General features: G+C 53.1%; 1 protein-coding gene across 3 annotated transcripts; it reads right to left on the reverse strand.

Annotated features, from left to right (window-relative positions):
• Positions 1-302: 302 nt before the first annotated feature.
• RASSF5 (Ras association domain family member 5) lies at positions 303-23963 on the reverse strand. 3 transcript variants are annotated; one of them, XM_062013765.1, is made up of 6 exons: positions 23642-23963; positions 15462-15571; positions 6878-6991; positions 5106-5403; positions 4268-4383; positions 303-3314 (listed from the first exon to the last, which is right to left on the reverse strand). In XM_062013765.1, the coding sequence occupies exons 1-6, from the start codon at positions 23961-23963 to the stop codon at positions 3162-3164; spliced, it is 1113 nt and encodes a 370-aa protein (XP_061869749.1). In that variant the 3' UTR covers positions 303-3161. The 3 variants fall into 3 exon arrangements, with proteins under 3 accessions (XP_061869749.1, XP_061869751.1, XP_061869750.1); XM_062013767.1 differs by lacking the exons at positions 15462-15571; positions 23642-23963 and adding an exon at positions 12830-13276; XM_062013766.1 differs by lacking the exons at positions 15462-15571; positions 23642-23963 and adding an exon at positions 12818-13276.
• Between the last annotated feature and the right edge of the window lie 1144 nt (positions 23964-25107).

The following is a 25107-nucleotide window of genomic DNA, read 5'->3' on the forward strand; positions in this document are numbered from 1 at the left end:
TAGATGCATTTTTATGTTATCAATATATATACAAAACACATTTTAATGTATTACATCAGTTTATCACAGAGAGCAGCCCTGTCAAACACAGCTAAAATATTCATGGAACCCTTTGGTCAGGTTTCTCGGGGGCAGTTGTTCTGTACCTCACTGGCTGAAGCCTTCAACACTTTACAGTAGGGTTTAGGCATTTACCTTCACTTCCAGGAAGGACCCCTGTATTTTCCCTTCAGGCAATACATGGAAGTTCCATCGGAGGGCGCCAGAAAAAGAAGTTAAAGAGATTTCTTTAATTACTGACAGCTTTATTGTTGTCTTTTACACTGTCTGCATATGAAGGAAGATTTTCAGAACCTGTGAAAAAGCTGAAGGTGAGACATTTTGTAAAAATGCCACAGAAGTCTTAGGGAGTAATAAAAATAAATTACAGCATTGCAAAAATGCATTTCACTTTGCCATAGAAGCTTTGCTATTCCATTCTATACATATTATTTTACATGTTTTACAATAGGCATGAAAAAAATCAACTCACATGAACTAGGCAAGACAAGATGCTGACCAAAGGCACTGCCAACAGTATTTTGCGCTTAAGGGGCCAATGCTCCTGTCCTGGACACACAGCTCAACTGACCAGGGAGAACCTGAAACTCCAGATCTAGCAGTTCTTCAAATGGCCCATTATCTTGGAAAAAAACAAACAAACCCAAAAGAAAGAGCCCTCCTCTCTGCAGGAGGTTTTCAGCAGCACTCACTGGAATTGCATAAAAAGCCATGCCTTCTGCAAAGTGTCAAAGACATGCTGGGGAGAGGGAGGCAGTCACCAAAACTGGGAGGAAACAACAACCACCACAAGGAAATCTTTACACCTTTTAGCCAGAAAGAGAAGGGATTTAAAACCAAGCATCTGACTGTCCTTCTCAGAACTAGGGGTGGTTTTTACAGTGTTCATCCTCTGGACTGAACAGAAGCATTTATACAGAGCTTTCCAAGCTCCAAGCACGAGAGAAACGTTCAGTTACTTCACAAGTGCATCAGGAAGTAAATCTGTGTCCTTGTGAATGGACAGACAGCCCCAGAGCATGGAACCTGCTGCTCCACTTGGGCTGCTGCCATGTTGGTAAAGGTCACCGGGGTGTAGAGCACAGTACAGCTGTGAGGCCCCTCCTGCATCGTGTGCCAGAGGCCAGAGCCCTGTCAGCAAACTCTTTCACGCTACTGACTGGAACATGAGCTGGAACTAAGCCTGCAGAAAGGGGCAGTTGTACAGACTGAGGGGCTTCAGGTGCTGCAGTCACTCTCTGACGGGCTATAAACAAACATACTAAAGTACAAATCTGAAAATAAACCAAAATCCCAAGCAGTCGCCTTCAAGAAAGAAACAAAACAGTTCCTCATCCCTCTGCAGACAAAAGCAGCCTCATCACAACAGCACTTTAGGGAACTGGGGGACAGGACTGACGAGGCCTCTTCACAAGAGCCCCTTCCAGCTTCCTCCTCAGCCCAAATGCAGTTTTCACACTTAAGGAGAAAAAGGCACTGAGGTAAATTTTAGACTTTTCCACGTTGTGTCTGTGGTAACTTGCCCAATAACCTGTTGCCTCCCTTCCCAGCCCAGGCAGGCGGGATCACACAGTCCCCAGTGAGCTCAAAGGGACACGTGTGCATCAAGTCGCTACGAAACCCCTTCCCGTGCTCCACCTGCACCTGGAGAGTGTTGATTGGCTTTGTCACCGTGTCCTGTGTGACAGAGGGAAGACTGACCCTGGCTGTGCAGCGTGCTGGGTGGGAAGCACTGAGAGGGAACGTGGGCACTGTCCTCTCCAAGGGGCATCCCTGGAGCCTTCCTGCCCCTCGGCCATCGCTGCACGGTGTCAGCCAGGGCAGGGGCTCTGCTCAGAGCTATGGCAGTAACTGATGCTCCAGCTCAAAGGTTTTTGTGAAGGATGCACAGCGCATGCATCCATAGGAGCCCTGAGAGAGGGGGAGAGAGACTTACAGCCCTCTCCTAGCTCCACTTAGAGAGCAAAACCTGGTAACCTTCCTGGACACACAGGCAGAGCACCGATGGCAAGCGTGGAGGGAGGGAGGACACGACCCAGATGGGAGCAGCCCAGGGAGGGAGAGGCTGGTGTGTCGTGGGCAGGAGCATGGGGAAGCAGTGCAAGGAGGGCTGGCAGGAGGGAGCATCTGAGGCTAATAGCTCCCTTACTCTTACCAGGGCTAAAGCTTTCCACAAGGAGCCTGTGCTCTTGGTGCCACCTCCTCACCCTGGCCTTGGCAGGGGCTACTCTCCCTTGATGCCAGACCTGTCCGTAGCCCAAAATCAGTTTGATTTGTGACAGGGAGTTTGAGTTTTCATGGGTTAATCTCTTGGATATGTATTGCTAAACGTTCAAGATCAAACCACCAGCCTATGCCCCAACCATCATCTTTGCACTTTTCAAACAGAATTTGTTAAAAACGTAGGTCTCGGTTCCTACAGAGCAGAAACCTGGTGAAACACTGCCCAGCTTAGCTAAGATGGGCTTCCATTCACAGCCATGCTGAGGGTTGGAAGTTAAATAGAATCCAAATGGACGACTCTTGGAATGAACATTCCCAAGTTTCAGTAACACTCACTGACAGTGTTGGGGTGTTGCAGCTCTTTGGGGTCACACCTTGCCATTCCACTGGCAGCAGCTGCAAAACCCAACTGCTCTGGTGCAACCACCTCCTCTGATCTGCTGCTTCCTCTGCTCTACTTATGAAAGGAGAACTTGACCACATGAGCACACCAACGAGCCACAGCAACCTCCCAACAGGAACAAACTGCTGAGAGGAGTGTGACAGCAAGAGTGACCCTGCTCAAAACATTATCCAGTAGATGTTCCTGTTGGGTTTAACACAAAGCTGCTCCATCTGATGGCACAGCTGACAAGCAACCCAGGAGCTGTGTTTGGGCTGTTGAGGGGCCCAGTTTTACAGCTGGTTCCTTTTTGAGTGGCTCTGGCCCTGGGAGCAGAGCCAGCAGGAAGTGCCCTGTGTTCATTTTATGGGTGCTATGAGCCAGTCCTTAATGGAAGGATGAAGAGGGAGAGTGACTACTATGAGGTGTCCTGAGAAGTGTCTTTTCATTTAAAAATAACGTCTAGCTCAGTCTGGTGCCCAGTGCCCAGTAGGGGTTATCCAGGTTTGCCTCTGGCTTCTTTCAAGGTCTGTTGCAGTCTCTGCTTAAACTTCTCATACTTCCTCTGCACTTGCTGGATTTTGTCCTTTTCTTCTCTGTCCAGTATCATCAAGAAGTTCTGTAGCTCTGGGATGGAGAATGCGTCCCACTGCAAAACCAGTAGAAACAGGGAAGGTAAGAACACACGTCACCTTATTGCTTTGGTGGGGTTTTTCCCCCTGAATCTCTGACGAGAAACAGCCATGTAAACGTGTATCTGATCCCCAGGTAGCTTAGTCTCATGGCAGTATGCTGTGAGAGATGGACAATGGGCTACAGTCCTGAGCCCCAGAGAATGCAGATTTGATAGAGATCTTCACTCAGGTGAATTAAAGGTCCTACTGCAAGAGATGACAGCTCCTCAAGAACTGAAATATCTTTGGGAGTGAGTGGTGTAGCATTTACCCCCAGCCCTTGCTCCAGAGGGGGAGTGAAGTCCCTGCAGGCAGCGCCACTGGCAGCAGCCGCTTTGCTGGATTTTATTGTGAGGTTATGAGAACTGTTTCAGCTTCAGTGAAGCTCTTGGCAGAGGGCCCCAGCAGACACTGCTCACATGCTAAATCCTGCTGTGTGCATGCAGCACTCTGCAGGCAGAGGCACTCCTGTGCCCTCCTCACCTGCTGCTCTGCACAGGAGGCAGAACCCTGCAGCATGAAGCAGCTCCCAGCATTTGCCTTTGTCCTGGTGGGGAGCACAACTGCAAAAACCAACTGTGAATGTATTACCTGAGTGCTCCTGGCTTCTGCTTAAATTAGTGTCTGTCTTATGCCAGCATTAGCTAATCTCATTATTGAGGATTAACTCTGGGCTGGTGTTGCTTGGTTCTGTAAACAGACCTGGGGTGGCCATCAAAACTGGCCTCAACATTTCCACAGCTCAAGATTAATTTCTTTAAAATCTACAAAATTTAGGAGCAGTAATTTTGAAAGGCAAACCCAGCCCCATTAGAGGGAAGCAGCTCTGCTTGCATGGCACTGCTTCACCTCAGCTGCAACGCTGCCACGTGCTCCACAACACTGATAACATTCAGGTGAAAACCAAGGGAAAGAGTCACTGACATACCTCAACTTCCCCAGTTTCATTTTCCTTCAGCACGAAACTGAGCACATTTGTGTCGGGACCTGCCAGCAGACGGAGGTACAGGGGGTACTCAGTGAGAGGGAGCTTCTGGAAGAGCACTGCAAGGGAACAGCAGACATCCACAGTGAGATCACAGAATCATTTTGTTTGGAAAAGCCTTTTAAGATCATTAAGTCTCAAGCACACCACTAACCCACGGCCCTCAGCACCTCAGCTCCAGGACTTTGGGATCCCTCCAGGGCTGGGCACTCCCCCAGCTCCGCGGGCAGCCTGGCACAGGGGCTGACACCCCTCTCAGGGAAACAGTTCTGCCTCAGCTCCAATCTCAACCTCCCCTGGGGAAACTTGAGGCTGTTTCCTATCACTCGTTACTTGGGAGCAGAGACAGACCCCCACCTCACTCCAGTCTCCTGTCAGGGAGTTGCAGAGAGTGCTCCTGTCTCCCCTTCAGCCTCTTCTCCAGGCTGAACGCTCCCAGGTCCCTCAGCTGCTCAGATCTTGGCTACCAGGACAGAAGAAAGCTCAAGAGGTCAACTGGAGCTTGTAGAAGCAGTTGATGCTGCTCAGGATCACAGTGGAAGCAGCTGAGTAACAGAGATCTGTATCAATCTGTTCAGCTCTCTTCTGAAAACTTGTAATTCCCCATTAACTTGAAGCAGCATCACCTCCCATGGAGTCTGGGCATCTACTCCTCTGAGATTCAGACACTTCCTGCCTGACACACATACCCTGAATGCTTTGTGTATGTTTCTGAAACACAAACTATTTAGCAATAGCCATCAGCCTGAGGGAGGCTGGTGGGCCCCAGGTGTGACCTCACCTTGCCCATCTTTCCGCATTTCCTTGAAAAGCGCAAACTTCTGAGGGTTATCCACCACCATGAACTTCTTCAGGAGCCCCTGGATCACCTCGCTCACCGTGGTCGTGCTGCTGATGTGGAGCTGCTTGATGGCATCCAGTGGCAAGTAGAAGGAGGTTCTCTTGTCTGTCATGTCAGCCATGTTCACATCCTTGAGGGCATCGTAGATGGACTGCGGCCGGATCCCTGCCGGCACCGTCACAGGCCGCCGCAGCTTCAGGTGCACTTTAATGAAGCCTGTGTATGTCCCATCATCGTTCTAAAGCAAACAGAGGAGTGGTCAGGCTCCAGGGAGCCTTTCCAGTCTGTTCCCCCCACATTTCTGGTTTACAGTGCTGCAGTCTGTGGGGTGACTGCAGGACTTTCCACCCCCCGGTACTGTCAGGGGTTTGAGGCTTTCTTATTAACCATGTAAAAACTAACCTGTAATTTTGGGTTAGTCACCACTGATTTTCCCCTGTCGCTTCCACTCGGTAATGACTCATCCCTTCCTCGCCTCTGTGCAAGCTTGTCTTATTTAAAACCAACACTGCTACAAGTCAGTTATGGAACCCATCGCATGTAATTGCAGTGGCGCTGAAGTGAGGATTTGAAACCCCTGGGAGGCTCTGCTCTCATGTTCAGCAGCATCTCCCAACCATTACTCCTCACATTCTATTCCCTGCTTATGGGATTCTCAGCTCCATCTAACAAATCACCATTCAAGATCAGCCTGTCCTTACCCTACTCTCAGCTCTGTAAAATGCAGAAGTCAAGAGGAGAGCCTGGCTCTGGACAGTCTACCCCTGGCAGGAACAAGCCGAAGAATTGACCTCGGGTGCCAGGAGTACTGGCCCATGGTCCCACCAAAGGGCCACCACCAGCACCTGAGCCAAATCGAGTCCCAGGACTGCACCAAGTATCAGCTAAGCTTCAAGCAAAGTGACTCAAGAGTAAACATTTGAGTCCTGAATCACTCCTAGATGTCAAGGAGTGATAAAAATCAACAGGCAAGATATTCCAGCAGAAGTTACAACTTCCTTCGTGAAGGCTGCACAGAAAGATCTACCAAATGAAATACATGTGGGGTTGACTCTCAGACATTAGCAAGCACCAGGGAGTTACAGAGCTGCTGTTCTTGGAAGTTCTACAATTGCATTATTTCCCTCTTTCAGAAGCTTTCTCCCCCTCCCTGTAAGATCCTGTGACGTTTGCACCTTCGTGGTACTCCAGTTTGTAGAAGAGGATATTTCCCTGTGTTCTCACCACATATTACCAAGGCTTTACCTACAGATGGGGATAAGCACATTTGCAATCAAAGCTTCAAGAGCAGGCACCCACTGTGGTTCTTAGACCCCTGTTGACCAAGCCTGGCAGCTGAGAGGGGAGAAGCATCTCCTTCTAGAAAGACTGCGTTTCTAAACTTGCTTTGCGACAGCTGCTGAACGGCTGCGTCACAGCCCAAGTTCTGCCATGACTCATCCCCACCAGAACAACGTGGGCTCATCTATTTGTGGCAAGTCATTCACAGCACAGGCTGCCCAGAGATGACTCTGCCAACCTTCCTAGGATAGAAGGGACGACAGTGAAGGTGGCATCTCCAGTGCTAGTGACTAAGGAAACCTGAGCAGGAGAAAAAGCTGCTCGGGTAAGGACCAGCTTGGCAGCCACAAACCCTCCTGCCACGGAGACACCTTCCTGCAGCCCAGCTCAGTTAGAGCCCCAGTCTTAGGGATAAGCCTGATGGTACATACCAGCTTCATCAGCAGGCAGTTGGTAACTTTTGCATTGTATTTCTCAATCCTCTGTTTGATCTCCTGGACGGTCGGGGGTTCGGGTTTTTCTTCTTCTACTGTTTGTGTTACATTCTGAAATCAGAAGACAAAGGTTTTAGCTGGTTACAATTCTGGGTGACACCTCATCTGCTCACCTTCAGCATCAGAACAGTCTATTGCAGAGCCAACAGCTCCTGTAATCGTGAGATGGAAGCAAGGACTTGTGACCCTGAAGCAAATTCAAATTCAGTAGTGGGCTAAGAAAATCTCCTTAAAGAAAACAGAAACCAGGGAGCTAAGCTAACCCAGGAGCTGCCCAGATGCACAGTGAAGCCCAGCAGCCACCTCTAGGTCTCCTTGTGGGAAATAATCAGCTGCAAAGACAGGACCGTGCCGACTGCACTGCGGGTCTCCGGCAGCCCATGGGGACACGTGTCTGAGCGGCATTCCCGCGAGGAACCGCAGCTCAGCTCCTGCCCTGAGCACATCACCAGCCCAGGGAGGCACATCACATCAAGCCACAGTGCCAGATGAAACCAGCAGCAGGAACTGCAGCTGCAGCAACACACACATGGTTCATTTCTTTGTGTGACTACTGCAGCTCCTCCAGCACAGGTTTGACAGTGGCATTCCTGAAGCCTCGATGACTTAATTGCCATTGGAAACTCCCTACAGGAAGCTCATCTTGTGCTTCCAGGTTTGACACCACTTTACCCTGGGTTCCCCAAAGCCCTTCAGTGAGGGGTTTTCCATCCAGCCAGGAGAAAGAGTCTTCTCTAAGGCACAGCCCTCAGCATCCCCAAACCCAGACCTGCTGCAAACCAACCTGTGTCTCCTGTACTCAGCGCAGTGTGATGGATTTCGCAGCGCTCTGCTGCCTCTCTAGAACCCCCCCCTTCCCCAGAGACAGGCTGTGAATACATTTCACCAGCACTGCCTGAAACTGTGAGCAGAGCTCCAATATTTTATGTGGGCTTGCTCAGAAGTTAGCAATAGCAGAGAGCAGGAAGCGTGAAGGGATGTGCTATCAAGGCCAGTAAGGCTCCAAATGAAAACTGTAACCTCTGAGAAGGTAAAAAAAGATGGAGGGGAAAAAAAGCAACTTTGAGAGCAAAGCTTGTCTCTTCCCAGGCAGCCCCACAGCACACCAGACAAGGATACCGCAAGCTGTAAACCAGCCAGTATTGCCCCAGCCTACCCATGGTACTTCTTTTAGGAGGAAAGTCCAACACAGGACAAACTGAAATCCTGGTGGAGTCTGGTATGAGGGCTACAGTCCTGGGACTCGAGAGTAAAATTCATCCAAGTGAGAGTTCACAATTTCTGCTTTAGAGCAGCAAACAGTACAAGAGCTCTGGAAACTCTGACCTTGCGCAGTAACGCCAGGTGGGGAACACTGACCTGGTATCAGGGTCTCCCCCTTGCTCCATGCCTTCAGAAAAGCAAAGCAAAGCTTTCCTGGAGTACTTAGGAATTGCACATAAACATCCACACATCAGAATGGCGATTTGAACTCCATAACGTGTTAAAGTCCATAGGCACATACTTCACTGCAATTACTGACTGCAATAGGTCTCCCACAGCCACACACAGGTGCTAGGCTGGTGTGGGAGGCTAAAAATAATGGCAAGGGGAAAGATTCTCAAAAGTAGCTCTGGGGAAAAGAAAAAAAAAATAACAACAAAACTTCCCTTTAAGTTAACAGAAGATGTGCACTCAAACACTTCCTCACATCACCCATCTCAGAGCGCTGGAGACGGGCACAGCCGTGCTGCCATCCCCCAGGGCCACCCTGGTCACACAGCAAATGAGAGCTGGAAGCCCCCCGGCACCATCCTCCCACGTGGAGACAGACTGAGCTGTGGGTAAGGCCGAGCATAAGGCAAACCTGACCCATGGCACAGGCACCACCGGCTGTGGAGCAGCAACCATCCAGACACGCGGCAAACGCTACTGGCGAGGCTCAGCCCCTCCCAGCAATTTGCTCCTCTCCACCACCTCAAGTCCTGCCCTTCTGGTGATGTTTCCAGCTGAGGAAAACAGCGTGTGGCAGCAATTAAGAGCATTGGGAACATGCCCCTTGGTTTCCATGGAGGACACGTGGTGCACCAGGACAGCAGGAACAGGGCTGAAGGAGGCACAAGACAGCGATGGCTCCATGCTCCAAGGAACCCAAATCACTTGCAGGAGGAGGAACAGAAAGTCTAGCTCAGGGACAGGGGCCTGGGAGCCCAAAATCTCAGCCTTCCTCTGCCCATCCCACAGCTTCTTGATGCTCAGACCCTAATCTGGGGAAACGTATCAAGAAATACTGCCTGTACTTCATTTACCACGTCTATTTGCTTTGACTAATTCAAACATGAGCCAAAGCACCTGGAGCCCAGCACCCACTGCCCCTCCAGCACAGCCAAGGCCCAAGAGCTGCACAGCCCCTCAGAACACCCCAATGCCAGGATTGCCCCAAGAAAACAGGATCCCAGTCCTTGGCTGTCAGCTGCAGTAACAGGTTGTTCTCTACACTTCCACATGCAATTGCAACTGGAAAAGAAATCCTGCCTCATGACAACTTGACACAGGTTTTAATAGCCACATTATGTTCTCTTTGGGTATTTCATAAGAGATCTTCCACCCAGTGTGGGATCAATTTACTCTTCACAAATTTACCCAGATCTCTGGTTTTGCAAAGCTTCTGGTGCAGAATATGCAATTCTGACCGAAGGAAGAAAAACAGAAGCTATTAACCATAAACCGTTGCCACATTTCCTGTTGTACCACAGGATGAAACAAACTGTTAACAAAACAACAGCTCAGTAACTCTGCCCGTGCCTGAACCCTGGCAGTCACTGCGGGGCCTGCGGCTCTCCTGGCTGGAAATAGGGAACTTGGCAACCCCCAGGAACGGGCTGGCCACGATGCAGCACACCTGCCTGGGCAGCTGCCTGCAAAAGCACAGAGGGGGCGGTGCCCTCTCCCCACAGATCCACATCCCACTACAGCCCCAGTCAGCACCGAGGAGCAGCACATGGCTATGGCATGGGATCACTGCTGCATTTCAGAGAGGTTGGAGGCAAGTGAAGATGGGCTCAGTGTTTTGATTGCCATGGAGATTTCACTTAGAAACCGTTTTTCCTGCCACATTCCTGCTCAGCAGTGAGAGCTGATCATCTCCCAGCGAGCTCCATCTCAGGGGGGTGTAGGATGGACAGGACCCCACAGGTGCACAGCCACACCACCGGTCTGTCTGCACAGAGAGCAGCCTGGCTGACCCCAGCCCTGGTCAGGGACGATGAGCAGATCAGAGAAACCTTCATCCAGCCCCTGCTTGGCTTTCTAGCACCTCCAGGGATGTGGCCCCCATCACCCCCGGAGCTGGTGCCATCATCCCCGTCCCTGGATCCCATCCCAGGTGAGATAACATTCTGACCCTCTCGTGCTTTCTATTTTTGGACAGAAACTTGCCCCTTTCTCCTCTAAGCTGCCTCTTCCTGCAGCCACTGATGCAGGGCTCGAACAGCAATTCTGCAGAGTTTCAAGCAATCACACTTTAGGCAGAAGCCTCTGAAGCCATTCAGCCAGAGAGTCATCAAAATGCCAAGTAACAGATCTGCAGGGATGAGGTCACATCTGACACCTGAAACGGTTCCTTGCTAATGAAGAGCAATTCTGCTGGTGGTTCTGAAAACAAGAAGGAATTACACAATTCCTAGAAAGAGGCTCTTCAGACTAATACAGTTATTTCAATCAAAAACCGTTTCTCTAATCACAGTGATCAGACTCCACTCTATTTTTCAAAATGGCAGAAGGTCTGTATGTCCCCTCCTACCCTCCACACAACATATTTCCTCTCCAGAGGTTGTTTCCTGGGTCTTTTAAGACATCCCTCTCTGAGTGATCCATATTTGGCTTATCTCTGCCCAGCACGGGGCATGGCCAGGGGCTGGTGGCTGACCACAGTGCATCCTGGGCTCAGGAATCATCCCTGGGCATCTAGTTGTCGTCACAAACACATCCAGCAGGTTAACTCACTCTGGGGTTTGAGCTGATGTTTTCTGCCCGTGGCCAGAAGCAGGTACTGTACTTGGTGGTGCAAAGCAATGCTGTTGCCACACACAGCTCTTGCAGCAGTGGAAATGTTTTGCATTAAATAACATCACTCAAGAGAAGGTGACAAGCGAAAAAGGGGGGATGTGGAGAGAAGCAAATGCCATGGGGGATGCTCCCCCTGGGACTGAGCGTGTGTCTTGTCCCTCTGCCTCACTGGCTGCTCCCCAGGCACATGCTCTCTTCATCACATCACCACCACCACCCTCTCCTCCCTGCCATGCTCTGGGGCCAGCTCCATCCCAAGCTGCAGTCCAGCCTCGTGCTCCCACAGGCCCTGCACCACCACCAACGCCCTAGCACGCCGTGAACTCCCCGAAATCTCCTTCCACCAAGGCCTGAGGATGGTCTCCATCTCCAGCTGGAGAAATGCGAGGACCCACCTCCACACACGGGCCCATTACACAACACCACTTGCTTGAGCAGTAAATCTTGTGTGTGGGTTGGTTGTTTTTTTCATGCACAGGAACTGTTTCCTCCCTGTAACACCAAACCCCCGAAAGGCTCCATCTTCTCCAGCAGGCACCAGGTCTGTCACCCACACCGGCCACATGCAGGCGAGGAGCCAGGCGAGAAGAAGCTGCAGCAGCCCCCGACCCCACTGTGAGAGAGCTCCCGAGCACCAATTGTGATCAGGCTGATTTTGGAGGGGAGCTGAGGATCTGCAGCGCTCCAGCTCCAAAATAAGAGCGTTAAAGTGTCGAGGTGCAGCGTCCATTGCACTAACGCCGTGATCTTTTACATCTCCTACACAGATGAATCATCAAACGACATTTAAAAACCAGCAGTACATGCTGGTTAATCATAGCGAGAGGGAGCTGCTGGCTAACAGGGAATCTCCCCTGTTAAACCCAAGGGGGCATTTCTCCAAAGAAATTAAAACTGCCAGTTGGTTGAAACTCTCCCCCAGAGCCACCTCTCCCCATCCTCGAGGAGAAGGGTCCAGGTCTGGACCCCACACCCCAGAAAGCTGAACCCCAAAGCATCTGCAGAGGACTGCAGCTCGGTGTGCAAACACAGCAGAGCTCGAGCAGCAGCACGTTGGGGCTCAGGGGGATTTCTAAGTGCAAAAGCTGCTCCCCAGGCCAGATCTGATCTCAGCACTGCAGGGCTCTGGTTCCTGAGCGAAACCCTCACTTCCGCAGCAGCACCTTCTCCTTTTGTGCTCAGTTTGTGTTGGGGCCCCAAGTTTATGGCAGGGATGTTCCTGTTTGATTTATTTTTAATAATCCAGAGGAATCCTGAGGAGCACTGACAGTGGAATCTCACCCTGGCCTGAAACTGCCCAACCAAGCACTCCCTCCTCCTCCAAGGTTGGGACTCAAGCACCCAGAAAAGCACCAGATTCATCACAGTGTTAATAACTCCACAGATTAATTTAGTCTTTTAACTTTCCCATCTGTCTGTCCAACAAAGACACAATTTTCACCAACTGTACATCTTCCAAGGCCGACACACAGACGCCTGACCCGTGGATGGCACTGGGCAGATGGGTGCTGCCTGTATCCCTAAACCTGATAACACACATTTGGAGTCAGCTTCCTCTACCACAGATGCCCCAGGAAGGAGCCAACCTCCCATGGAAAAGGTTGAGACATGGCAGAGAAAAATCTGCAGCAGTGCAGACCCCCCTGAACTGAAGCAGTGAGCCCGTGAGAGGCTGACAGAGCCCTCCCCGCCTCCGCCAGCAGCTCTGCCCTGGCTCCAGCTGAAAGCTCATTTTGGCAGCACCTGCAGCCAAACGTGCAGGAGCACCAACATCTTCCCTCACCACCTCTCGCCCGACACGGCCCCTCTCAGTAGTTTTTAAGCTGTTACCTTGGCAGAGACCTTGTTCGGTGCACTCCGGAAGAAAGAGGTTTTAGCTGTGAAAAAGCAATCCTCGAGGTCTTCATCCAAGCTGCAGTAGCCGCTGCTCATGCTGCTGCCGATGGTCATGGAAGCCCGGCAGAGGCGAGGGGCCGAGCGGGCGCGGGGCTCGCCGGGGGGCTCGGGGGGCCGGCGACCCCCGCTCCGGCTCCCGCACCGGCAGCGAGCCCTCTCTCACATCCTCAGCTCGCCGGCGCCTATCTGCAACAGCTCCTTCTGCTCATCCTCAGGAGCCAGCCGAGCTATCTCTCTTTAACAGGCAGCCGTGCCGGGTAACCCTTCCCTCTCCTCCTCCACCCGCCTCCCCGCGCAGCAGCGCTGGGGCAGCATGGAAGGGGCAGAGCTGCGAGTCGGGGGTTCGCTCCCGGCAGCGGGGTTCGCTCCTCGCCGCGGTCCCGTCCCCGGGCGGCATCACCTCCCCTTCCTGCGCAGCTTCGCCTCGCACCGCGCGGCCCCGACACTTCCTCCCGCAAGGCTTCTCACCCCTCTGCACGCCCGGAGACCCGGCGCTGGGCACTGCCCGGCCCCTGGCTACCCCCAGCACCTCCTCTGCTACCCAAGATATATCGCTATGGCCGGCAGGCCATGTGGCAGGCTCCTTCTCTGTCGGCGCATCCTTGAGAGCTGCATTGCATCTGCTGGCTCAGGGAAGCAAGCTCAGGCTGGGCTGAGCCTGGCTAGTGGTGGCGAAGGGGGGAGGCCAGTGAGGATGCGGCCTCAGACCCTCCTCTGGGGTGCCAGGAGCCCCTAGTCATCACCCTCCGTGAGGCAGTGGGTGCCTCTGCTCTGCAGATAATTTGAGAGTCGTAGGAAGGATTTTAGCAGTGCTGACACTCAGCTGAGGCAGCTTCCATCACAGCCCAGAAAAAACAGCTGTTGAGCTCCTTGGTCATTTTCAAGATGTACTCACTCCAGACCAACTAAAATGCTGTGTTGGCCATAGGAAGAGCCTCAGACCCACAGCATCAGCACAGCTCCCCTTTCCCCTGCAGAAGCCCAAACCCATCCCCAGAGCTGCCTCCTCTGTCCCAACACCTCCAGAGCCACCACCATCCCACTCATACCCCACCTTTTACCCAGCAGCTTTTAAAGAAGCTGCGACCTTTGCTCTTGGTGAAGATCACAGGTATTTCTGGAGAGCTAGGCAGGGGAAGGGCTCTGCTCCCCACAGGCTCCCCCTCAGCGGGGGTCTCATGAAGGGCCGAGCATCCGTGGGATGCAGCACAATCCGGCACAGGCTCCCCCCACCCACCTGGAAACCAGCCTGTACTCAGGAGCAGGTTGAGGAAGCAAAGCCTGACACAGGCTGTTAAAAAGGGGCTCTGCTCCTTCTGGTATACCGATGCTGTTTTCCTTCCATTGTCCTCCTGAGTGCAGAACCTGCTTGGGCAACAGAAACACACCAGGAAGGTGGCTCTGTACAGTGGGCTCAGATCAGGTAAAGTTGAAGATTATTTTTTCCCTGATCATCTGTTACCCACAAACAAGAACTGGGGTTTATTGCAGTGATTTACTCTCCTTCATTCTCACCCCATCCCACACCTCCCACCCCCCCGCAGCCTCACAGCCCTTCCCAGCACTGGGACTCCACACAGGGCTTTACTCTGCAGAGGATTCTGGGGTGTAATCCACACCAGGACCTTGGGATGGGTTTATGAATGGCTATTTGCTGCTATAGTGAGAGACTTGTTTCCTCATCACAAAATGCCTCCCCCCTTCCCAGGATCACACCAGAGACATGTCAGAGTGATGAATTGCTATGAAGTGCAGGCTCCATGTTTATTATTAGGACCATCAATAACCCCTGGCTGGTGTTACCACCCCAAACAAGAAACAGGCCTTTCTGGTTTTCCTAAAGTCCAAGCTTTTCTCATGCTGCTGAGGAAAGCCCAACAACAAGCCATAAACACCCTTAAATCTGTCTTCATGCCCTTCTACAAATACCTCAAGGCTCAGCTGAGAATCTATTCAGGGTCTCTTTGCAATGCATGTAAGAGAAATCCCATCTAACCAGAGGTTCCCTCCTGAGCGCTTCTCTGAGCAGCCACCACGTGGCGATGGGGCAAAGCTCTGCAGCCCCCACAGCACTGCACAGACGACACCTGAACAGTGGCACCAGCCCCACACACATCCCACCTCTGCCACCCCCAGGCACCTTTCCATTTCCAGTTTTGCACAAGTGCACCAAGGTCCTCCACAAAGAGGAATATAAACACAGTTACAATGAAGGAGAGAACAGCATTAAAGAATTGTTTGGTTGGAAAAGCCCTTTAAGCCCCTGCAGTCCCAGCCCTGCCCTCACCCTGCCCAGCCCAGCACTAACCCACGGCCCTCAGCACCTCAGCCCCACGGCTGCTTTGAGATCCTTCCAGGGCTGGGCACTGCCCCAGCTCCCTGGGCAGCCTGGCACAGGGGCTGACACCCCTCTCAGGGAAACAGTTCTGCCTCAGCTCCAACCTCAACCTTCCTTAAATACAGATTTTCAAGAGCATGTAGAGATTGAAAAGGCTCAGTGCAAGTCAGACCCTCTTTCTGGAGGAGATGCCACGAGCCCCCACGACGCTGCCGCCCCCGGGCCCCCTCCCCAGCGTACCTGGCTGCAGGGAGGCAGGAGGGTGCTTTCAGGCGACAGCGGGCCCTGGCCCCGGCGGCAGTCCAGCTGGATGAGGCCGCAGCATTCCTGGTGGCACGTGTATCTGCAGTCTGCACAGGGAGAAACCACACAGAAAAGTACCTGAGACACACAGCCCGCTGCCAAGGAACGGCAGGTAACCCTAGGAAGATGGAGAGAGGTACCAGAATGCCTCATCTAGAGACAAAATTGCTCCCACACCCTCTCCCCAGGGAATGGTGCATCTCTTGCTGAGATGCTGTGGCATGGGCAGCGTTCCTGCCCTGTGTCCTGCAGCCTTTCCCCCATCTGCTGTCTAATATATAAAGAACATGCCCAAGTCCCACCAAGCCATGGAGTACACTAGTCCCCAGCTAAGCTCCTCAGAGGTATCACCTGCACAGCTTGGCCACTTCACAAGGAAAAGATGCTTCACCTTCCCATATCAGGAGAGAAAAATCAACTCTGTATTAGACAGAAGCCAAACCATTTCAGGTCACTAAATACAAACATGTCAAGGATCAGTTACAGTGACCAAGACACAGATCTACCCTCAGACTGCCAAAAAGCCACCCCTGGTGAGTGTATGGACATGTCCTGGGCCTCAGCAAGGGCCGTGACACCCATCCCCAGCACACACTCGCTGCCTGGCTGCAGTACAGCACTTACACAGTGTGTTTCCTTTCGCTGCTGACCCGTCCTGTAAGATATTAACCAGTTCAAGGTAGGAACTGCACCGGCAGCTCTGCAGAGCTCAGGTTTAACCTCTTCAGGCACAGCATTCTGCTCACCCACAGCACGTGGCTACAGAGGGGCTGCATTCAGCACAGGCAGCTCTACCCAGCAGCCACAATACGTTTGTGGCTGTTGCTGCCTCAAAGTCCTGACTCCTCCATACCCTCCTGACAGCAGCTAACAACCTCCTTCCACTTTAACAGCCCTTCTGATCCTTTTAATTTTTAACTGTCGTACAAACAGTGCCCAATTTACTCTTTACACTGCCCAAAATTCCAGAGCGGTCACCGACCTGAAAAAAAAACGTATCTTAAAACCAAGGCAAGAGAGTTGACTCCAGGGAAGGAGAGGGGCCCGAGAGCCCGTCCCCACAACAGCCCTCGCACCCTGCTCCAAGCCAGACCTCTTCTACTTTAAATACCCTTCTTCTTTCTCTTTTTTCTCTTTTTCTTTAGCATTTGGGTCATTGGTTTTGAATATCTGAAGCTTGTAGGAGAGCAAAGGAACATCTCATGTTTGCTCTGGAAACAGGGATGTCTGCTCAGCTCTGCTGAACGCTCCCATGTGGGAATGCCTGAGAAGGGATGAGAGGAGCAGAACCACTGCTGGGAGCTGGTGCCTGAGGGGGGGAAAACATCCATCTCCAGGGAAAACAGGGAAATCATTTATCATTTAACATTCATCTGGCATGAGCTGTCTGTCATTCCCCTATTCCAAGCCAGTTGTCTCGAGTAAGCCCAAGGGAAAACAGAGAGATTTGCCATTTTTTTTTTAATTAGAGCTAATCTGCACAGTCACTTGGTAATTTGCTGCCTGACCTTTGCAGCAGCTGCAACAGCCCTTTAATGGGCCACATGCACCAAGCCTTTGCTGCAGGTGCCAATTTGAGGATGCTCCAGCTGCAGGTTCACCTGAGCATCTGGTGCCAGCAGAGTCCCTTCTGCTTGGGGCAGGGTGGAGGGTTTGGGCAGCTACCTCCTGCACCCCCGACCCACAGCCCAAGGAGGGGAGGGCTCCAGCATCTCAGGAAAAGGAGGCACACAGGGAGAAGTCTGAAATACCTAAGAAGGACCACAGAAACTCCAATTCCCAAGCACACCCCCGAATTGGGCCCATCACAGCCAGGCATTTCCTGATGGGATTTGTGTGACACCTCCTTAGTCACCATCACCTATTAACAGGCATAATCACTTGGGGAACACTAATTTTAGAAACCCAGCACAGCTTTAGGAAGCAGCCACGTGATGGGTTTGCAAGAGGAGCAGGATGCCTCCACTTAGGCTCTAAGATAATTTCCATTCAAGTCAAACAAAGCAACACTTGGAGTTTCTTGAACAGAAATTAGTGAGATCATGATACTGTGAAGAAACTTTGGTGACTGGAAGGAATTTCCCTTTCTCCACAGATAAAAGTTTCTCAGGGGATAAAGCTGGATAGTCTAAAAGAGTCCAATACAGATGCCTATCCCAATGCCTAAATATAGGTCAGCACTCATCCTGCCCACCCTCATCCTCCCACTTCTGCCTCCTCAGTACCACTGATGCCATGGGACATCTTTCAGTCTGACCCACTTGCCAGCCCCAGGTCTGTAGGATGGGGAGGTGAGAGGAGAAGGTGCAGGTCTGTGGCAGAGCAGCCAGAACCTGGCCCTAGCCACGACACAAGTTTCAAGAGCCTGACCCCAGCCAGGCTTTCACCTAAGGAACACACTCTTGCAACCCCAAGGCAACACCAGAGAGGACACCAGATACAATTACCCCCCCAAGTTAGGATGGAAAAGATCACACAGGGCAGCCCCCCAGGAACCCCCTTGCACCTCATTACCAGCAGAAATCCAAACAGCAAAGACGCCCAAACGCACCGATTTCCCACACCACCTACCTCTGACCAGCAAGACTTCCCTGCTCGGCCTCCTGAGCAGCCCTTCAGACCAAGGCTTAGACTTGGGAAAATGCCAGAATATTTTGCGGATTCTCTTTGTTAGGAGCCCAAAGCAAGTGTCTGTCCCTGCTGTGCCCTCTGCCATCCTGCCCAGAGCAGCCCGACAGCCTCCCAGGCACACGGAGCAGCTCCCCAACACCGCTGAGGAGCAACGTGCATCGGTGCAAGTCCTGTCTGCTTCCACGAGAGGCCTTTCCCCCACGGAGATAAAACACTGACATTGCCCACTCACAACCTGCTGCCATTTGACAGGTTTCCTTCTTTCTGTTTTTTTTTCCTCTGAGCAAGGAGGCAACACGCAGCTCAGAGCTTGTGCATCTCTGGGCTTGTCCTGTCAGCCATGGGAAACTTTCTATTTCTGGGGCTTTTTGCTTGATAAGATAAAACAACCCAACGGAAGAGATTAGAGAGAGAAAGCCCAGGACCCAGCCGTCTGCTGGGAGGGCTCTTTCCAATATCCTCTCCTCACTTTGCTGCTTTTGCCCTGCAGACTATCAGAGTTTAAGGGGGGAAAAAAACAGGGTCCACAATGTTTCACCAAAGGTTAAATTAAATGAATACTCTGAGATTCAATGTACTTAGAATATTGATTTAAACTCTGCACATAGCTATCTGGGCTTCTGGATCCACACTACAGTCCTTCCACGGCATCTATCAGTTACAGCTCCACTGGGTGTCAAATGATGGAGTGGGACACAAACACCAGCTTAACATCTCGCTTGAAATTGGCCACTTTGTACTCTCTACATCATGACCGTCCCCTCTGCTCAGGAGTCTTCTTACAAACCAACCAGGTTCCCAGCACCCTACATATTACATTCTTGTTTTATACAGGGAGTAAAAACAATGAAATTTAATAAATCCTCAAAAAATCACACCAAGCACCATAAGCAACAAGTTCATACGGGGGATTTTCTTATTCATCCCTTGCTGTTTCAACACCCAGACAGCATCCCTGCAGCTACACAAACCCCTGCTCCCCACAACATGACCAGCAAACTCAACTAAACCTAATGGGCCAGGGATGAAGCAGAGCAGGGAAAAGCGACAGCCTGGAAACTAACCTGCAAAGCAAGAGCTGGAGCCTTGGCTGGTTTGTCTCTCCATAAATCCCTTCCAAGGCACCGGGCTGAACTGCAGCAAGAAATGTGTCCCTGAAGGCCTGAGGTGCTTCAGGAGCCCCGGCAGCCTGGCACATAGCTCTGGGCAAGTCCCTGTCCCTCCCCACAGCTCTATCACCCCGGTGAGCGCAGGCGCTGCCTCAGGGAGTCGCAGCCCCAGCACCTCTCCCTGTCTCCAGTCAACCTCAGCCAAGAGCCATCCCAACCTGCCTGGGTCACCTGGGAGAACGAGGAACCTCAGGAATCTGTCTGGACCAGCTAAATAGGGCAGAAATGCAGTGTAGATCCTAGGAACTGTTAGCAATTACTATTTACAGTGGCAAGCCCAGAGACGTGACCGAGCGTGGGAGGACGTGCTGGAGGAAAAATCACTGTGTCCTGGAGAGCAGCAGCAGCACGAGCAGGGTCTCACTCCAGCGAGGCTGAGCTCACTCGAGAGGTCATTATCTTAAGCAAGTGTCTACTTGAGAACAAGTAATATTAGACCTGTAGTTTGCTCTACAAATCAGATAGAGGAACAGTGTATGTTTAATCAGCTTCCTCCTTAAGGAAATAGGTCCTGATTCAGCACGGTGCTTGAACACTGAGAGATAAGGGTGGCTTCAGACCAGAGGCATAATCCCACACTGATGCTGAAGTGCTCTACTGAACTAGGTCTGTATCACAAGATTTTACAGATCAAAACCTGTCTTCAGGTACAGCTGCATTTATCACACGGATCATCAGGCGCCGGACGCGCTCCGAGGCTTTCCTTGAGGCAGTGCCTGCCAGACAGCCCTCCCAGCAGGGAAGCACAGAGAGGTGGAGTGATTTTCCTGCAATGAAGTACTTCAGCCAACTATGTCCTATTTTGGTAACCCCATGGTAATCAGGGCCAAGGCTGATGAGGGAGAGCATGAGATTCCAGCTGCCAGCAGCTCTGCTGGCGACACCACAGACACCCAGAACCAAGGGGAAATAGTTTATGGTCACTCTACGTGCCATAGATGCACTCAGCTTAACCCACCTGGGCCAAAGAAACAATTCAGTGGGACTTCATCAACACCACCCAGGAAATACATCGGTAGTAAATCACATCCCAGGCTGCCAGGACAAGAGGCTACAGCCATGGCAGAGCCTCCCAGCACAGACATGAGGCCAGCATACGCCTGGGTATGGCACAGATGAGAACATTCCCCTGAATGAACTAGCCAACTTCGGGGTGAAGTGGGATGGAAAAGGAGTAAAGCGGCCGACACACACACAGGTTAAGCTCTCATGCAATCCTTGTGCCTTAAGCCACAAGAGCCCCAGTCACCAGCCCACCCGGTGCAGGGCAGAGAGACTCTGAGTCATCAGCCTGATGCTGCCAGGAAAAAAATGCAAAAAGCAAAATAAAACACACTGAAGGCTTTGAAGCTGTGTTAGTCACCAGTGCATTCAGGTGACTGCACTCCACCCTACCAGAACAAACACCAAAGAAACCCACAGCAAAGATGCACCTCTGCAACCTGCCCATCCAGCCCCTTCTCCCCTGCTCCAGCAGCCTCCAGTGTCTGCAGAAGCTGTGAGCAGCAGGACACATTCCTCCTACAGTGAGATTTGTTATTTGAATATCCATTCAGGCTTTGAAAGGTGCCAGCAGCACAAAGCCACACATCGGATGGGAGACATCCAAGACACAGCTTATAATGGCACAGCTTCTCCTCGTGCCCAACTGCATTCGCTTGGAGACTGAGAACAGGCACTTGTAAGGAGCACCAGCAGCCAGCCCGGGGTCAGTCACTCCCACCTCCCCAACCCTTCACCGTGACGCCAACAGGAGCAGCACATTTGATGTCTGTCACAGCAAAAAGGCTCCCATAGACATCACCTGCATCAGCCCCAGGTGCAGCACCTATGGGGACAACTTGATTTAAAACTTCAGCAAGAGCCCGTCTGCCACCTCCAGGGCCATGAGGCTGATTCAGGACAGCTTAAACTCAAGGGGATCACCTTCCTAAATCCAGGACCTGTCAGGTCTCTAGAGCCAGACACTGTCCCACCCACAGCCTCCCAGGACATCCTGCCGATCGCATGGCCATACACCATCTGGGGAGGGAGGAGCAAGAACTAGCACCTTCCTGGTTCACTAAATACAACCAGATTTGATGTAAATAAAAATAGGACAGAACTGTACAAAGGAAAACCCGAGTGTCCTCAGGCTGCAAGTAAAACACAAACGAGTAGTGACTCCACATGGGAACAAAAGGGAATATTCAGCAAGGGAGGACAGCAGACCCCGTCTGCAGCTCCTGGGCATTTCTAAAAGGATGTACTATTGGGATGACAGGGAATGCAGATCTTGTGAGCATCTCCACTGAAGTTTCCCTCCCCCTTCAGCAATGTTGCCTGGCTGTTTGGGGAAATTGCGACAGAACTACTCCCACAGTCTGAATAATTCTCCTCTGAAATGAAAAGGGAAACAGAGTTAATTAAGATTTGTTTCAATATAACTATGGAAGAAATCCTGCCAGAGAAGTCCCTCAAAACAAGTGTTCACAGTATTTGCAATACTAGAGAATTCTGTGAATTATTACTTTAGATCAGGATTTCAAAACACACAGGAGAGTAACTCCACATCACACGAGTCCTGTGACAGCTTTGCAGGATGGCTGGTGAAAGACAGGAGCCCCAGCAGAGTTGCCTTTGCCTCAGATAAACCCAGACTATTTCCTTAAGCACGTCCATTCACAGATTTGGCACAGCAAAGCTGCCAGGCACAGGGAACACACTAGCCCTTACTAGGTCGTGAGGGGGTTAATCAGGAATCAGCAAAACACTACCTCTGTGCTGCCAGGCTCCAGGCCCAGCGTGCTCCATCATCACGGTGCGGCAGCCGCGTTAAGTTTAATTAGCAGCAGCCTGTGCTAAAGCCTTAATGCGATGCAGCAGGGCCATATGGTGCCACTGTCTCTCCTGGTCTCCAAAGGGCACCAGGAGCCACGTGTAAGAGCCCAGCTCACACCATGCCATGCAAACTGCCACCAGAAACATTTAATTGGTTCCTAGGCTAAGGAAAGCTGAGTGTAGGAAGCAGAGCAAGCTGAGCGAGGGAATAACTGCTCCAGCGAGGCTGGAGTCACAGCATGTGCCTGTTGCAGCCCCCAGACAAACAAGCAACAGAACTGCCAGCTGGGGCAACTGGCCCAGAGCAGGACACAGCTCATTCCCCCACCCCAAATAACCACCAGCACCCACTACCTGCCCTCCCTGCCAACACTGAGGGACACAGGTCCCTGCCTGGGTACAGGCAGTCTCGTGGGCACAAAGCTGGGGTAAACAGCATCGGTGTTAACAGCTTCTGCCAAAAATCAAGAGGCTCAGCTGACCTCAGCTGGGAAAACTTGGGAGTCCCTGCAGCCCAAGCACCCTGCTCCAGCTACAGCCAACAAGACAAACTTCCACCCAGCCAAGGCAGGAGGCGTGCTGAGGGCTGAGCTAAGAAGTAGTTTCACTGTCAGCACAGCACAAGCTCCCAATGTACCCGTGACACGGGTCTGCTCAAACCTCCTCTGCCCCACCACAGCGTCATTCTCCCCCTACAGCACCAATGACTGATACGGGTCACACATTTTGCAAGGGCCATGCAAACACCCCATGGCCTGAGAGCAGAACCCCAGCGATGCAGAGTGTGTGTCCCTGCTCAGCACCACCAAGTCACCTCGTTTGGACCCGCTGGGCCCCCTCCCACATGTTATGAAGATTAATCTCTCCTACAGAGCACAAATGCAGCATGTGTGTGGTGTGAGGAACAGGCACCTTTGGGAATCACACTGACATGAGCACTCACCAAAGGAAATCGGGCAAAGTGTCTGACAAACTCACTCTTTCTAAAGGAATTTCTGCCTCACCCTAGAGCTTTACAAACACCAATCCTTCCTGTTCACCGAGATACGAGCCCAGCGCTCATGCCAGCCCCTCCACCACTGTGCCATGAGCTGATAATCTTCTCTTTCCTGGAAAAGGCTTCACGTTCCAAATGCTCCCGGCAGCGCCTCAGCGCACCCGTCCCCAGCGCCCAGCCCCGGGCCCGAGGAGACCCCGGCCCACTCCCTCCCTGTCTCCTGCTCCCGGAGCGCAGCACCCGCGGAGCCCTCCCCGCAGGGTGAGGGGAGTCTGGGGTCCCCAAGCCGTGAGGACGCGGAGGGAGAGGGTCGGGAGAAAGAGCCCGGGCGGGAGCACGGGGGAAGCGCGGGTGCGGGACGGGAGCGGCGGGCAAGGGCTGCGGTACGGGGTAAGGCGCCTGGACAGAGATGCAGGCAGGGCTGCAGGACAGCGAGGCACAGGCAGGGTGCGGGGAGCAGATGGGGTGCGGGGTCCGGGCAGGGTGCGGGCAGCACTCACAGTCGCAACGCAGGGCACGTTCCCGCACCGCCTCCCCGCACAGGTCACACCAACCGCGAGGCGGGGGCCGGAGGACGAAGCGGTGCCCGTGCCCGTGCTCCGCCGGCTCCCGCGGCACCGCGAAGATGCTCCGCACGTCGGGCAGCAGCCGCGAGGCTCCGCCGCGCCGCCGCAGCCGCCGCCGCACCGCCCTGGCCCCGCCGGAGCTCCCCGGGGACCGGCCGTCTGGCGGCTCAGGACGGCCGGGGGTCGGCCGGCGCATAGAGCCGGGCCCGGAGGACGGCAGCGGGCGGGGGCACGGCCCCACGGCTGGGGACGCCATGGGCTTGGAGCGCCGGGCGGGCGCGGGGCAGCGCAGGCGCCTTGGACCGGCCCGGGGGGGCGGGGGGGGGGGGGGAGGAGATGGGGCGGGAGGTGGGGAGCGGGACCGGCCCCGCGGGGACCGGAGGATGGACCCTGGCGGGACCCTTCGCCGTAGGGACCCCCCGTGCGCTCCTTCCTCGTGGGAACTCTCCTGCGTGGGATTTCCCTCCCCGCGCCGCGGTATCTCCCCGCAATGCCCTCCCCCGTGGGAATTCCCCGAACCCCCAACCCCGTGGGACCTCTCCCCACGGGACACTCCCCGCCGCGGAGCCTGGAGTGCCCGGAGGTGGAGAACATCACCCCCAGCCCGCGTCCCGCAGCGCCGGGGACTTTCTCCACCATCTGCCACTTGAGCCCAGCCACATCCCACCCGTGCCCTGGGCTTTGTTCCCACGCGAGCTGCAGATCACGTGTGGGGCTCTGCACTGCAACCCCTGGGTCGTTTGCGTGTCCCGGGTGTGAGGGCAGACGCAACAAATCCTCTCCCCACCACGCTGCAGAGGGGCGTGAGCGCGGGGAGCTGGAGCAATGCTCTCTCCGGGCCGAGGGAGGCTCGCGTGGTTGTGGGAAAAGGGAAAATGTTATGGCTGAGTTTTGAAGTGGCTCCAGGCAGGCTCCAGCTCCGAGGACACCCGCGCCTGGCTCGTTGGCTTGTGAACCTCTCCCCTGGGCAAAGGAGGCGGCACAAACGGGAGTGGCTGGGCCAGGTGCTGCCTGGCCCTCTGTCACTGACTACTCCATGAGTCCGTCTTTGAACATCAGGACTGGATATGGCACACATGTGAAGATCACTTGTCACCCTGACACCTTCCCCCTGGCTGGAAGAGGCATGAAATGAGATGCTGCCCTGTCCCCCATGGAGTCCAGAGCATGGAGAAGGTGACACGGTCACCTCGAGAGCTGTTGGCTCTGCCCACGGCCCCGCATTGCCCAGCTGCAGGATCACTGTCTAACCTGGCTGCTCTCTGTCATATTGGTTTGAAATACTGAACTCGGACAGAACTGCCCTTGAATTTCTTTGGTTTTGGTGAGATCAGCCAGGTGAAGAGGTGGCTGCAGTGCTGGGCTGGGTGAATCCAGGCTCATGGGAGGCTGAATTTGAC

This window comes from Colius striatus, chromosome 22 (assembly GCF_028858725.1).
Source record: "Colius striatus isolate bColStr4 chromosome 22, bColStr4.1.hap1, whole genome shotgun sequence".
Taxonomy (NCBI): Eukaryota; Metazoa; Chordata; class Aves; order Coliiformes; family Coliidae; genus Colius; species Colius striatus.